The 13,009-nt window shown below is 53.6% G+C and overlaps 2 protein-coding genes and 1 long non-coding RNA gene across 12 annotated transcripts in view; 2 read left to right on the top strand and 1 right to left on the bottom strand.

Annotated features, from left to right (window-relative positions):
- The window catches only part of Slc49a3 (solute carrier family 49 member 3), a 26,898-nt gene extending 15,121 nt beyond the window's left edge, over positions 1-11,777 (top strand). For 2 of the 9 annotated variants that reach the window (XM_063230035.1, XM_063230041.1), the window contains 8 exons: positions 267-840; positions 1,008-1,084; positions 1,523-1,660; positions 1,743-1,859; positions 2,153-2,305; positions 2,423-2,580; positions 2,687-2,796; positions 3,361-10,237. In XM_063230035.1, coding sequence (XP_063086105.1) covers positions 267-840; positions 1,008-1,084; positions 1,523-1,660; positions 1,743-1,859; positions 2,153-2,305; positions 2,423-2,580; positions 2,687-2,796; positions 3,361-3,569 — 1,536 coding nt within the window. In that variant the 3' untranslated portion in view covers positions 3,570-10,237. Of the gene's footprint in view, positions 1-266; positions 841-1,007; positions 1,085-1,522; positions 1,661-1,742; positions 1,860-2,152; positions 2,306-2,422; positions 2,581-2,686; positions 2,846-3,360; positions 10,238-11,591 lie in introns of those variants that run through there. The other 7 variants (XM_023562994.2, XR_010040824.1, XM_063230038.1 and 4 more) reach the window with 7 other exon arrangements.
- LOC134471380 (uncharacterized) lies at positions 2,422-11,585 on the bottom strand. The gene is made up of 2 exons (XR_010040825.1): positions 11,423-11,585; positions 2,422-11,278 (listed from the first exon to the last, which is right to left on the bottom strand). It is a non-coding gene; the product is annotated as an uncharacterized LOC134471380 (long non-coding RNA).
- On the top strand, positions 11,721-13,009 carry Atp5me (ATP synthase membrane subunit e). 2 transcript variants are annotated; one of them, XM_003465051.5, is made up of 4 exons: positions 11,721-11,874; positions 12,089-12,143; positions 12,311-12,409; positions 12,926-13,009. In XM_003465051.5, exons 1-4 carry the CDS (start codon positions 11,839-11,841, stop codon positions 12,949-12,951), a joined length of 216 nt encoding a protein of 71 aa, XP_003465099.1. In that variant the 5' UTR covers positions 11,721-11,838; the 3' UTR covers positions 12,952-13,009. The 2 variants fall into 2 exon arrangements, with proteins under 2 accessions (XP_003465099.1, XP_063086112.1); XM_063230042.1 differs by having other exon boundaries at positions 12,311-12,473.

Raw genomic sequence — 13,009 nt, 5'->3', positions numbered from 1 at the left:
TTTCTTGGAGGGTCAGGTTTGGCCTTGTGGGGTCATCAGCCTCTGGGTCTGCACCTAGGCTGGTCCTCTGCCCAGTGCCCTCCTAGGAGTGATGGTGTGAAGGTGGGTCTCTAGAAAAAAGACCCAGAGGTCATGCCTGGCCTAGGCAGGATCCCCACAGCTCTCATAGGACTACCCACCCTGTGCCCTCAGGCTGACTAAATCAGGCAGCAGGGCAAAGCTGGTGGTGGAATGTGGCCCTGGATGACTCCTGACTGTCTCCACAGCTGTGGCTCAGCTTTGCACCTGTGGCAGATGCCATCGCCCAGCACTTCCTCTTATCCATGGACCAGGTCAACTGGCTGTCACTCATCTACTTCGTGGTGGCCATCCCTGGTGGCATAGCAGCTATCTGGGTCCTGGACTCTATGGGGCTCCGGGCAGCAGTAAGTCACATCCTACCCCTGGCCTGCTCTGGGACTGGTGGGCCCCTGCGTTTGGGTATGCTCCCATGGCCTCCTGCGCAGACCAGGGTCTACCAGTCCCATTGGCCAGACTCCCAGCAGAGCTGGCGGGCAGTCGGGTGGCTGGACATTGAAGTCCCTTGTGGTCTAGAGTGGGCAGCAGCCTTTGGACTGTCCCTGCAGACCATCCTGGGGGCGTGGCTGAACTTCTTAGGGAGTGCACTTCGTGCCCTGCCCTGCGTCGCTGTTGGGATCCCTAGCCCATTTGCCTTCTTCATGGCTGGCCAGAGCCTCTGTGCTCTGGCCCAGACCTTGGTCATCTTCTCTCCGGCCAAACTGGCTGCCTTGTGGTTCCCAGAGCACCAGAGAGCCACGGCCAACATGATGGCCACCATGTGTGAGTCTTAAGGGGAAGCCTTTGCCATCCTGGCCAACTTGGGACCTCTACCTGGAGCTCTATGGCAAAGGCCAAGGCACTAGAGCCAGAAAGGTGTCCCTGGGGGCTGGAGATAAGTGCTGGCCACAGCTGGGCTGACAGATTTCTTTGCCCATGTGTCCATCCAGCGAACCCTCTGGGCATCCTTGTGGCCAACCTGCTGTCACCTGCCCTAGTGAAGAAGGGAGAGGACATCCCCTTGATGGTGAGGGAGATCATGAGGTGCACATGAGTTGTGCCTTGCTGTGTGTGCCTAAACATGTTCATGTGGTGTGGGTACCTGTGTGCTGTATGTTCATGTTGTATGTACATATATGTGGCTTGTACACACATGTACTGTGTGCATAGGTATGGTGCACATACAGGTTATGGCATGTACATCTGTATGACATAGCTGGGTATGTTAGCATGACCTGCTTACTTATGTGGGAGTGCACGTGTCCATATGTTGGGTGAGTTGGGCTGAAAGCCAGGCCTCTGTATGCAGCCCTTTGGTGCAGGTGAGGGTGGGGTGGCACTGCCCACCATGTCCCTGGGGTCCATGAAGGAAGGCAGCGTGCCACCACAGAGGGCAGAGCAGGGCTGAGGTACACAGGGGTGTATGTGTCCTTGTGGCCTCTATGACCTCACCCCCTCTCCCCAGCTTGGCGTCTACATCATCCCTGCTGGTCTTGCCTGCCTGCTGGCCACTACTTGCCTCTGGGAGAGTGTGCCTCCCACCCCACCCTCTGCTGGGGCAGCCAACTCCACCTCAGAGAAGTTCCTCCCTGGGCTCTGGCTGGTGGGTGCTTAGCCCTAGTTGGGTGGGGAAGGGCTCTAGCTAGAAGCCCTGGGTCCTGGACTGAGTGGTGCCTTTCCTCTAGCTCCTGCGGAACAAGGCCTATGTCATCCTCGCCATGTGCTTTGGGGGCGGCATCGGGGTCTTCTCCAGCTTCTCAGCCCTCCTGGAGCAGATTCTCTGTGCCAGGGGGTACTCTAGTGTGAGTACCAGGTCTGCCTGGAAGGGAATCTCTCCGATGGGATTGCCCCTTGTCCCAGTTCAGTGTCCATGCCTAATGGAGACCATGGAGGTGGTGGTCACTCACATGTGCCTTGTTCCTGGCCTCCATATGTCTGCCCTCTTCTCTCTAGCTTTCTATGTGTGGTTTGGGGCACACTGGCCCCAGGGTCCAGCCTTCCCTTCAGTAGGCAACAGGGTTCCTGCCCTTGGGCCCTGCACCAATGAGCTTGCCCCCTGCCCTATGATATGTGTAGCCTTTTCTCTCTCCTCCAGGAGTTTTCAGGCCTCTGTGGGGCTCTCTTCATTGTGTGTGGGATCATAGGGGCACTGATTCTTGGCCTGTATGTGGATCAGACCAAACATTTCACCGAGGCCATCAAGATAGGCCTCTGCTTGGCCTCCTTGGCCTGCGTGGCCTTTTCTTTGGTGAGAGTCCCTGGAACTGAGACCACCCTGAAGGGTAGAAGTGGAATGGGCTGGAAGGGGAGTGGTCTGGTCTCTGCCTGCAGGGCATCTCATCTGGTGCCTACCCTGTCTCTTCAGGTGGCCCAGCTGCAGGGACAGGCCATTGTGCTAGCTGTCATCTGCTCCCTATTTGGACTCTTTGGCTTTGCAGTGGCACCTGTGGCCATGGAGCTGGCTATCGAGTGCTCCTTCCCTGTGGGTGAGGGAGCCGCTACAGGCCTGGTCTTTGTACTGGGGTGAGTGTCCCTCCCCTTTCCCTCTTTAGGCTGTGTACCCATCCTGAGCATAGCATCCTGCTCTGGAGCTTGGGTAGTGCCTGGACTGAGGGCCATATGTATCCAGGCAGGCTGAGGGTGTGCTTATCATGGTGCTGCTGACAGCACTGACTGTGCAGCGCACAGATCTGTCCTTCTCCACGTGCCAGCATGGTGAAGACTCATTAGACTGGACAGGTAAGTGTCCATCATCCTATGGCCCAGGACCCCACAGAGCCACAGCAAAGAGATAAGGAGGACTGCTCTGGTCCAACCTAGGAAGATTCCCCCCATGTTTTGCTACCTTTCCCTCTCTTTGGTGGGTGGATGCCTGGTGGGCTCAAAGACCTCTGGGCTCAGCCGGTTAGCTGAAGATGTGGGCAAAAACACAGCCTTAGAACATATTTTAATACCTGGAAAAGAGAGAGAGAGAGAGAGAGAGAGAGAGAGAGAGAGAGAGAGAGAGAGACCAGAGCTCTGAGAGGGAAAAGGAGGAAAGGAGACAGAGATGGGATAAGAGACAGAGACACAGAGACAGAGAGGATAGTTGGGCACTGCACACCCACATCTGGGGTTCTGGGGCTGAACACACCCCAGATGTTGGGCCCGGGAGTGAGGCTGTGTCCTAGATGTCCCTGTGGTCACCACTGTTGGAGCATACAACTGACTTGGAACTGCCAGGGATTCCATCATTGAGACCACCCAGACTCCACTGTCAGGGGAATGTGACTGCCAAGGACAGAGCTGTGTTTGTGTCCCCAGTTTCCCTGCTGCTGATGGCTGGCCTGTGCACCCTCTTCACCTGCGTCTTGGTGCTCTTCTTCCATACCCCATATCGGCGCCTACAGGCTGAGTCTGGAGGGCTCCCTCCACCCAGGATGCCAAATCCCACCCCAAAGCTACCCCCCAAAGCTCCCCAGGAAGCTCCTGCCCATTCCACTGGAAGACCCCCGGATTCTCAGGGACTGTGACCAGGGACACGTATGAGGGGAGGTGGGCGAGGGCGCCTGGCCACCTTGGTGTACAGCCCATGATCTGAGAGGAGGGACTGGCTCAAGTCCTGGACACCTTGGGCGAGGCAGGATGTCCCTGGGACCCCAGGTGGACTGGGGCTGCAACCTGAAGAGCCCTGCTGCATAGACCTGGACCCAGTCGACCCAGGTGACCAGTACAGGACAGTGCGGGTGGTGCTTGCAAGGGGGGGGGGGTTCTGGGTAGGTTGGAGAGGTGGGTGAGCGGGTGCCAGGGTCCCTGTGGAAGGGACATACATAGGTGGGTCATGGGTCCATGTTTATTGAGCTAGGCAGCTTGGCCTGGCTCACTCCTACCCACAGGTGCACACGTAGCTCAGCACCTTGTTGTCCAGGTTGCCTGCCGCATCTATGGAGGCAAACTCCAGCAACTGGTTCACCTGGAGTAGGTGTGGGGGTGGCAGGTTGGTCAAGCCTGGCAGCCCAAATACAGGTGGCAGACCTCAGCACCTCCAGGTGGTGTTTCTTGGTGGACTGGGCCGCAAAGGGCATGGCAGGAGGCCGGGGCAGGGCCAGGGTGGGGATGAGCTACTGCCTAGCTGGGGGACCCAGGGCTCAGTGGGAGAGTGGGACAGGTAGGGAAGAGCAGCGTGGAGAGGTAGGGTAGAGTAGGGTGGAGTGGACACAGCATGAGATGGGGTGGAGCACACAGACCCAGGACCGTAGTGCTTCAGGCCACTAGTCTCTAATTCAGAGGTGCCAAGTGTCCAGTCCCAGTCTTTGGGCACTATGGGAGAAGCAGGAATCCCAGGTGGCATTGATTCTGGGGTGTGGATTTGGGCTAGGGTGAGATGGCCCTGCTCTGAGTCCAGCCCCTTGGACAGGACAGCCTCCAGCTCTGATTTGAGTGCTCCCTAGTCAGCTCCGTCCCCCTAGAGAGATCCCCAAGTCTGAGTGCCCTCTGTCCTGCCCAGAGCAGCACTGCAGAGCCTTCTGACTCACTCAGGGGTGCCCCCTACATGTTTGGTCTTCAGAGCCCAGGAGGGTGGAGTGGGGTACAGGCACCTTAGTGGCAGCTGGGGACAACTGCAGCCATTTGATGCTGAGGAGGGAAGTGCCCACCTAGCTCCCCCGTGGGGCTTGTCGCATCTGAACCCCACCTCCATGCACTCCTGGCCATCTGATGATCACCAGTACCCATGGACACTCAGCAGCTGATGGGGTCAGAGGCTGCTGGAATTTTTCCCTGCACCTGGCCCAAGGAGACCCAGCCCACAAAACTGCAAAGGGCTGAGCAGAAGCTGGAGAATCTGACACCAGGCCCTCCATCCCTGGGCTCTCACTAAGTTACCCAAGGACTAGGCTCTTGGAGTCTCTGAATGGCCCTTGAAGAATGGGAAGTGGGGAAAGAAAAATGGGAAGTGTCTGGACCTGTCTGGGCAGCATGCTCCACACACCCTGGGTTGGGGATTCTGAGGAAGCCAACACTCACTACTTCTTGTGGATGCTGCCTTTGCCAGCTGGATCCAGCATCATGGCATTTAGGATGGTCATCTTGGTGTCACTGCATGGACACCTCAGAGTGCCACCTGCTCAGGGCTCCAGGCCCATGCCCACTGTTGGAGGCCTCCCTGTCATTTTAGCCCAGGCCTGGGGGTGGGGGTGGGATGGGGTTGAGAGCACAGGACAGAGGCCACACACAGCTGGAGCTCAGGCCTTGTCAGGATTGGTCCCAGGCTTTTTAGGAGCTGGAAAATAGGCTTTTTTGGTGAAACATCTGGATTTCTAGGTGCTAGGTGCTAACTGAACAAACACAGAGGTTTCACTGGCCAGCTTCTCCCCAAATAAGCTTAGGAACATGGTGGGGTTGAGGTCCCTAAAGCCTCCTTGAGCTTGGCATCCAGCTTGTCATCCTTGCTGGTTTTGCCTGTCAGGCAGGGTGCAGTACCACAGTGCAGGAACACCATGGCGTGATCTCTGTTGACTGCCAGGTGACCCTATGGGGCTGGCCATGCAGTCATTTTTCAGGTGATCCCAAAGTAGTACTGGGTAGTAGGAGACAAAAAAGAGAAGGCCCTCAGCCCTGGGGTGTAAGGCCTGGAGAGGGAGGGGTTCCCTTCCCCAATCTCAAGCTGGGGACACTGGCTGTGGTGGAGAGGGAGAGGCAGAGTGGGGCAAGCCGGGAGCTGCTGCAGACATAAGGTAAGCCAGGAAGGAAGGCATTCACCTTGGACCCGGACCCTGGGGAGAAACCAGACTACTTCCCAGTTCTCAGGGCAGGGCCAGAAGAAGGTAGGCAAAGGCTCTGCTGGTGGAGGGACTGCTGAGCTCTGAGGGAGTGATGGGCCCCTGCACCTCTCCCAGGTCCATATGCCCATCCCAGGCACTAATGCTCTGGCTGGCCCACTGGTCTTGTCCACCTGGATGCCCCACCAGCTCTAGGCAACCAGGGGCAGGTCTCCCTCCTGGAGGAGGTGAGACTCCTCTCATGACCTGAGGGGCAATAGCCAGCTGTCAGGGCCAGTGCCTTTGCTTAGCAGAGGAAGAAGGGCATCCATTCTGCCTCCTGCACATGCCCACCGAGAGAGGTATAGATGCCTTTCAGATCCTCGTCAATGAAGCCCTCCTGGCTCTGACCCATGGGTGCGAATGCCTAGAAACCAAGGCAGGCCCTTAGGGCCATGGCTGACTGCCTCTGCCTCTGCCTCTGCCTCCTCACCCAGGGATAGTCAGCCAACATTGGATCAGGGGCTCCTGGTGGGAGAGGGGCTTGCCTCCTTAAACTCCTGGATCTGGGTCTGCACACAGTTGGAGAAGACTTAGAGGAAGCCCACTGGGTACACAAGGTACCACAGCTTCCTTGGGAAGGCTGAGGGTTCCTAAGCACTATTGGAGGAACTTCAGTGGCATGCTGTGATTTGGGAATCTTAATTCAGACAGTAAGGGGGCTCTACTTGCTACTGGAGGGGCCCAGGAAATATGCTGTCCCCAATCCTATGTGCAGGAGGAAGCACAACAATCCCTGAAGCCCTAGCAGAGCATGGTGCTTAAGACTGTCTTGCTGTGTGTGGCCCTGGAGGGTTCCAGGGAAAAGGGATGCTATGATGGGTATCAGGGTTTCTTGAAGGTCCAGACTCACCTTCATCTTGCCCCAGATTGTCACCAGGGTACCCATGGGGTCTGTGCTTCTCACCGATACCCATGGGCCACTCACCATGCCTGAGTCTTCCTGCCCAGGCTCCATCCCACTTGACTTAAGCTCCTGCCTGGTCCCCCAGGATAGCTCAGGCTTCAGCTGCCACTCCCTGCAAGGACAGGTTTCAGGCCACCCAGGGGATTGGACAACTGCAGAGCAAGCATGAGTGGTCTAGCAGACTCAGATAGCCCCTGTCCCCAGCTTCCCCAGGCCTCGATGATGTGTCTTCAGAGCTACCTACCATGCCCTGGTCAGGGCCTAGGATCTGAGAGTCCATATAGGCAGAAACTGCCTATCTCAGAGGAAGCTGCCTTTTCCAGAGAGGCACAGAGGTAGTGTCCCAAGTGTTTGGCCAGCACTTGGTGTATGTCAGGGCTCCCACTCAGATCCATCAGCAGAGCTCCTGGCCCTGGCCCATGTAGCAGCAATGGCTCCTTGGCCCAGGAGGATGACATTTTGGGGGTGGACCAGCCTTGGAGATGGCTAAGTGACTCTGAGGGTCTGGGATGGGGCACACTTGTACTGCCCCCCACCAACCCCTGGTCTTTCCCATACTCCCTGGCCTGATGGGAGAAGGAACCTGTTGTTGGTGCTGGAAGTCAGATGCCATGGTCCAGGGAGTAAGTCGCAGAGTAGGAGAAATGGGTGGGTAGGCTAGGCCCTGCAGCTCTGGGCCTGGAGAACAGGCCTTGGAAGGCTGGCCTGTGCTTGGCAGGGGCAGCCGGGTCCCAGCAAGTGAGGGTGGATGCAGGTGCATGTGGCCACCATGCTGGGTGACCCTTCTCCCTTGCACATCTCTGAAACCCAGCCACAGGTACAGTGTTCACTGTGGTAGAGGCCCAAGCCCCCAAGGACACAGCTGTGATAGAAGCTCCCTTCCAGGCGCTGCTGCCTGAGATCCCCTAAGCCAGCAGGACCCAAAGAAATCATGTACCTGGGAGATTCTGAATGGGAGAATGTGGCCAGGTATGGGGGGCTAGGTTGATAGAGAAGAGCCACACATTCCAGGGCCCTGGACAGGCTTGAGGCCCTGCAGAGGTGGGGAGTCCCAAAGGTGAGCAGGCTATAGAGCCCCAGGGAGGATCCCGAGCTCAGTACTAAAGACAGCAGTAGAGCTGGAAATATTAGGACTTTGCATACAGCTGACTCTCGACAGGTGCTGGGACCCTCTCTCCTCTGTGCCTGAGAGCCTGACCTGACCTGGCACCAGGGGTCTTCCTTGGACATTACTGCATAGGTGTCTTCTCTGCCAACCTCCACCCTCAGCCTGCTGCCTCTGCCTTAGGTCCCCAGATACACTTATTTTTGGCTCTGGAAGTTGAGCTGCTGAGGAATATGGTTTATGTTAAATCTAGTGAAGGGAAAACTCATGGTCACCTGAGGTCATCTTCTTATAGGTAGCTAAGTTAGAAATTAATATACAGTCAGAGAGACTAGGCCCTCAAAATCAGCACAAAAAATAAAGACATCAAATTGGGCAAGGTGGTGCACACCCATAATCCCAGCACTTGGGAAGCTGAGGCAGAAGGACTGCTATGTGTCTGAGTCCAGTGTGGGCTCTATAGTGAGTTCAAGGCCAGCCTGGACTACATATCAAGACTGTCTAAAAACAAAATAAACCCCCCCCAAAATCCTCAACCAACCACATAAATAAAATAAGTCAGAATTGTGATTGGAAATGCATCTGAATAAGGCTATGTCTCAAGATATATATGTAACAGCTAGGACTACATGCCTTCCCAAGGGATAAACAGTAACATGAAGTTATACAGTAATTAGTACCACCTGCTCCATTAAGTCCAGATAGGCCTCAGTTGCGCAGGTGGGTGGCCAGACCATCTAGACCCATCCTATCCCCAGAATGCCTTTGTTCTTTTCATGTATCCTCATTACATGACTTGCTTTTCTATTGGGTCAGTATTAGCTAAGTGGCCCTGGGAAAGGAGTATATAGAGATAACTGAACAACTGAAGGACCAATGGCTCCCAGAGCTGGCTAAGCCTAGGAACACTCCTTCCAGCCACACAGGCCTGTTAGTACCAAGTCACTTTTGTCTACACAGTACTTAAGGAATTGAGAAACTGGCTGTGGCATGACGTTTTCTCTCTTGCTTGTGGAAAGCTTCACCTCATGCAAGATCCTTTCCTGGAGGAGTCCTTTTCATCTTTCATCTCTGTCTCATTGTGTGGTAATATATTATTTGACTATGCTTATATCTGCTGATTTTTTTCTTTTCTTTTTTCCTTTTTTTTTTTTTTGGTGAGACAGGGTCTCACTATGTAGTTCAGGCTGACTGGTCTTGGAATTTGTGGTGATTCTCCTGCCTCAGCCTGTGGAGTACTGGGATTACAGGTGTGTGTCACCATGCCCAGCCCCTTGCCTTTTTTTTTTTCTGGACAGGGTATTACTATGTAGTTTATGCTAGTTCATGTTCACTCTGTAGCTCAGGCTGGTTTTGAACTCACAGCGATCCTCCTGCCTCAGCTTCCTGTTAGGATTATAGGGGTACATCACCATACCTAGTACTGTATTTTTATAGCCAATTTACTTCTATCTTCTTTGGGGGGATCTTTTTGAGACAAAGTCTTGCTGTGCAGTTCAGGTTAGCTCTGAGCTCACTTTGTAGCCCAGGCTGGTCTCAAACTTGCAACAATTCTCTTGCTTCAGCCTCCCCAGTGCTGGGATTACAGGCATGTACCATCACACCCAGTACTTTATTTTTATCTGGTTTTTTTTTTTTTTTTTTTTTTTTTTTGTCTTTTTCCTTTTTATCGGTCCCGGGGATCGAACTCATGACTGCCTGCTTGCAAGGCAGGCGCTTATGCCACTGAGCTAAATCCCCAGCCCCCTATTTTTATCTTTTTTGTTTGTTTGTTTTTTTGTTTTCCTTTTTATCGGTACTGGGGATCGAACTCATGACTGCCTGCTTGCAAGGCAGGTGCTTATGCCGCTGAGCTAAATCCCCAGCCCCCTGTTTTTATCTTTTAAAAAGCAATGTGTGGCTCTCTCTGTGCATATCTGAACCTCAAATTTCTGTGGCCACATAGATGTGACTCGTTGCTGTCAAAGACCACAAACTTGGCAAATTTGACTGAAAGGGAAAAACTGTATAAGAGAAGTTGTTCTTTTAAAAACTTTATTCTTTTGAAACTACCTGGCTCTGTAACTGCTTACATAGCTTTTGTAATTACTTTCTTGACCCTTGTAAACACAAACGTATAACGGAACATGCAGGATGCCTGATTGTATTACTGTACCAAACTTCAAGAACTGATGATCATTAATCTACTCTTGTGACTGATGATTTCACCCTGCTAGCTAATCAGAACTGCCAGGATGTTCTGTCTCTCCTCTGTAACTCCTCCTTGTACATCATATAAAAACCCTAGATCACTGGAGAGCCTGGCCTGATATTCTAGGAATGATCCCCATCAGTGCTGATTGACGTAAATAAATCTACCTCCAAATCCTAGGTGTCTTTTCACTGTTTCTGCTTGCCATTGCATGATATCTAATAGACTGATACTTATAGTTCTCCTGTATCAACCTGTCCAGCAGCTCAAGAGCAGGAAGAGAGAGTGAAGGGTATTTTGTGCGGTCAGGAGGCTTGCAGGTTGCAAAGAACCATGAGGCTGAGGAAGGCTGGGTTCTGCATCTTTCTTGGGGTTGAACTTTGGTCTGCCTCCTCAGGGTGGGCATGAGCAGGGAGCCCTGTGGGATGGCCCCAGTATTCTAGCTCCTGGCCAGGCTTGAGGGGCTAGGGCCTGGGGCTAGTGGGATAGTCTCATGTTTGCAATGCTGCATTGTGTTCTTTGGAAAATGGGATCTGTTGAGTAAGAAAAAGTGGGCTGAAGGGGCTGTCATTGGATTGCATCGGAGAGATAAACTCTGATAAAGGATTTATAAGAGATTTAGGATACACTTGTGAGCAAAATGTGAGCCCTCAGAAAAATGAGATGCATTATTTCCTGGAAGGGGAAACATTATACTTCTTGAAGGGTTGGAAACCAAGGAAAAGGTGTTCATCTTCCCTCACCCCACCAAAGGTATCAGATCATTGTACTGAACTGGTACGGACTTTCGTTTAGTAATTAAAACAGTCTTTTTTCTTTTTTTTTTTGAGACAGAGTCTCACTATACAGTTCAAACTGGCCGTTAGCTCACTATGTAATTCAGGCTGGCCTTGAACTCAGAGCAATTCTCTTACCTCTGCTTCCTAAGAGCTGGGATTATAAACAAGTGTGTTCAGCTAAAACATTCTTTGAATTGTCTCTACTGGCTCCTTTATGTTGGGATCAGATTCTTGCTCTCCAGCTTCTTAACTTCTCAGTGAAGCTAATTTATGGATTTTTAGCATTCCTGAGGAATTGTGGGCATAACAGGAGTCTAAATTTACTCGAAGGCTGATATGGATAGCCTTGGGTGTTCCTGTAAGTTGCAGCTTTCTTAAAAATACAAGTTTTCAGGAGGGTCGTTGCCAGGCCAGCCTTGATTACCTAGTGAGAACCTGTCTCTGAAAAAAAAAAAAAGTACAGTTTTTAGTTATTTATCTTTTCTCTACCATACCTTTTATCTTTTCCTACCTCAGTGGACCTTAGTACAAGGCCCAGCTGGGTCCCTCATTGGGAGGCGGGAGAGAGGTCACTAGGGACCCTACCGCTTCATGGGCTCAGAGTCTGGGTCGCGGGACAGCTCCGGAAGTTGAGGCCTTCCCTGGAAATTGCCGGATCCTCCTTGGGTGCAGGCCTGAGGGCTCTGGGAGGCCGTACTCGAGATCACTCCGCATGGTCCCCGACTCCCGTAACGTGGGTCTGAATACTCCCTAGGGCTCTCAGAGAAGCGCTAGGCTCTGCAAGTCATCGCTCTCCAGCATGACACCTGCGTCCAGTCTTGGTCCTCGCTTGCTTGCGCTGTGACGTCATCACTGAGCGGGACGCAACACTCACTGTGGCCAGTAGAGGGAGTCGCCCTGCCCCATACTCCGCTATCGCGCATGCGCACACTCCACTGACCCGGACTTCCGTGCGTTCTCCCCTGCTCAGTTGTGCTTCCGGCGCGAAGGTCAGGAACAAGATGGTGCCACCAGTGCAGGTCTCTCCGCTCATCAAGGTGAACTTGGTGTCGCTGGCGCCGTGTGGTGCTCCAGTCCCCTGCATGCACCTCTCTACGTCCCACCCTCGTCCTCGACCCCGCGACCACTTTCCTTCGGTCCCCGGGATACCCTGCCCCCCACTCCTGCTTTCCATGCCCGCGCCCTCGCCCCTGCGCCCACTGCCCCTCTATCCCCACGACCCCCACCCCGCACTGACGCCTTGTCCCACAGCTCGGCCGCTACTCTGCCCTGGTTGTTGGCATCGCCTACGGAGCCAAGCGTTACAGTAAGTGAGCAGGGAGGGGCAGGGCGCTGGGGACCATATTGAGGGCTGGGAGTGAGGGGCTTCGCCCAGGTGAGGGACCTAGGGCGAGCGGTCGCAGCCACCAGGAGGTGGGCTCCTTTCACCCAACGTCTTTGGGGAAGGAGTTAATTTGCCACCCCTACTGCTAGGTTACCTGAAGCCTCGGGCAGAGGAAGAAAGGCGGGTAGCCGAAGAGGAGAAGAAGAGGCAGGATGAGTTGAAACGAATCGAGAGGGAACTGGCAGAAGGTATTGAGTACGCCTCTCAGAGCACCCTGCTCACCGGCGTTCAAGATCAAAGAGCTACTGCTGAGTAAAGGAGGAGACTCTGCTTCACTCACATTGCTGCCCTCCCAGGAGCGGCCTTGTTTGGGGGGGGGGGTGTCAGCACAGTTTGCTTTTAGAGGAGCCCAGGCCCCAGATTGGCACCGTGCAGTGCCTGTACCACCCGAGGACTGTCATCTGCTCCTCTGCTGACCCTTTGGCAATCCCCTTGGAGTTTTATGTCGCCTGTGTAAAGGTTTCTGTGTAAAGCAGATTCTGATATGTTTGAAATTGAAACTCTTAAAACAGGCACACGCCTGTAATCCTAGCACTCAGGAGGCTGAGGCAGGAGGATTGTTGCAAGTTCGAGACCAGCCTGAACTGCATAGTGAGAGGCTGTCTCAAAGACAGAATGAAACAGAAATTAAACTCTGAAGTGGTCTTTGTAGTTGGTCTGAGAGCCATACAAGTTGCAACACATTATTTCTTTTAACTTTTCAGCCCAGGATGACAGTATACTGAAGTGAGAAGAGCCAGCAGTCTGCATTGCCCCAGCTCCAGTGGATGAATAAAGCTTCTGAATTA

The sequence above is a fragment of the Cavia porcellus genome, unplaced genomic scaffold (assembly GCF_034190915.1).
Source record: "Cavia porcellus strain 051 isolate PalLab524CR breed Dunkin Hartley unplaced genomic scaffold, mCavPor4.1 scaffold_18, whole genome shotgun sequence".
Classification (NCBI taxonomy): Eukaryota; Metazoa; Chordata; class Mammalia; order Rodentia; family Caviidae; genus Cavia; species Cavia porcellus.
The sequence above is the reverse complement of the archived record's forward strand: the minus strand, read 5'-3'. Positions and strand labels throughout refer to the sequence as shown.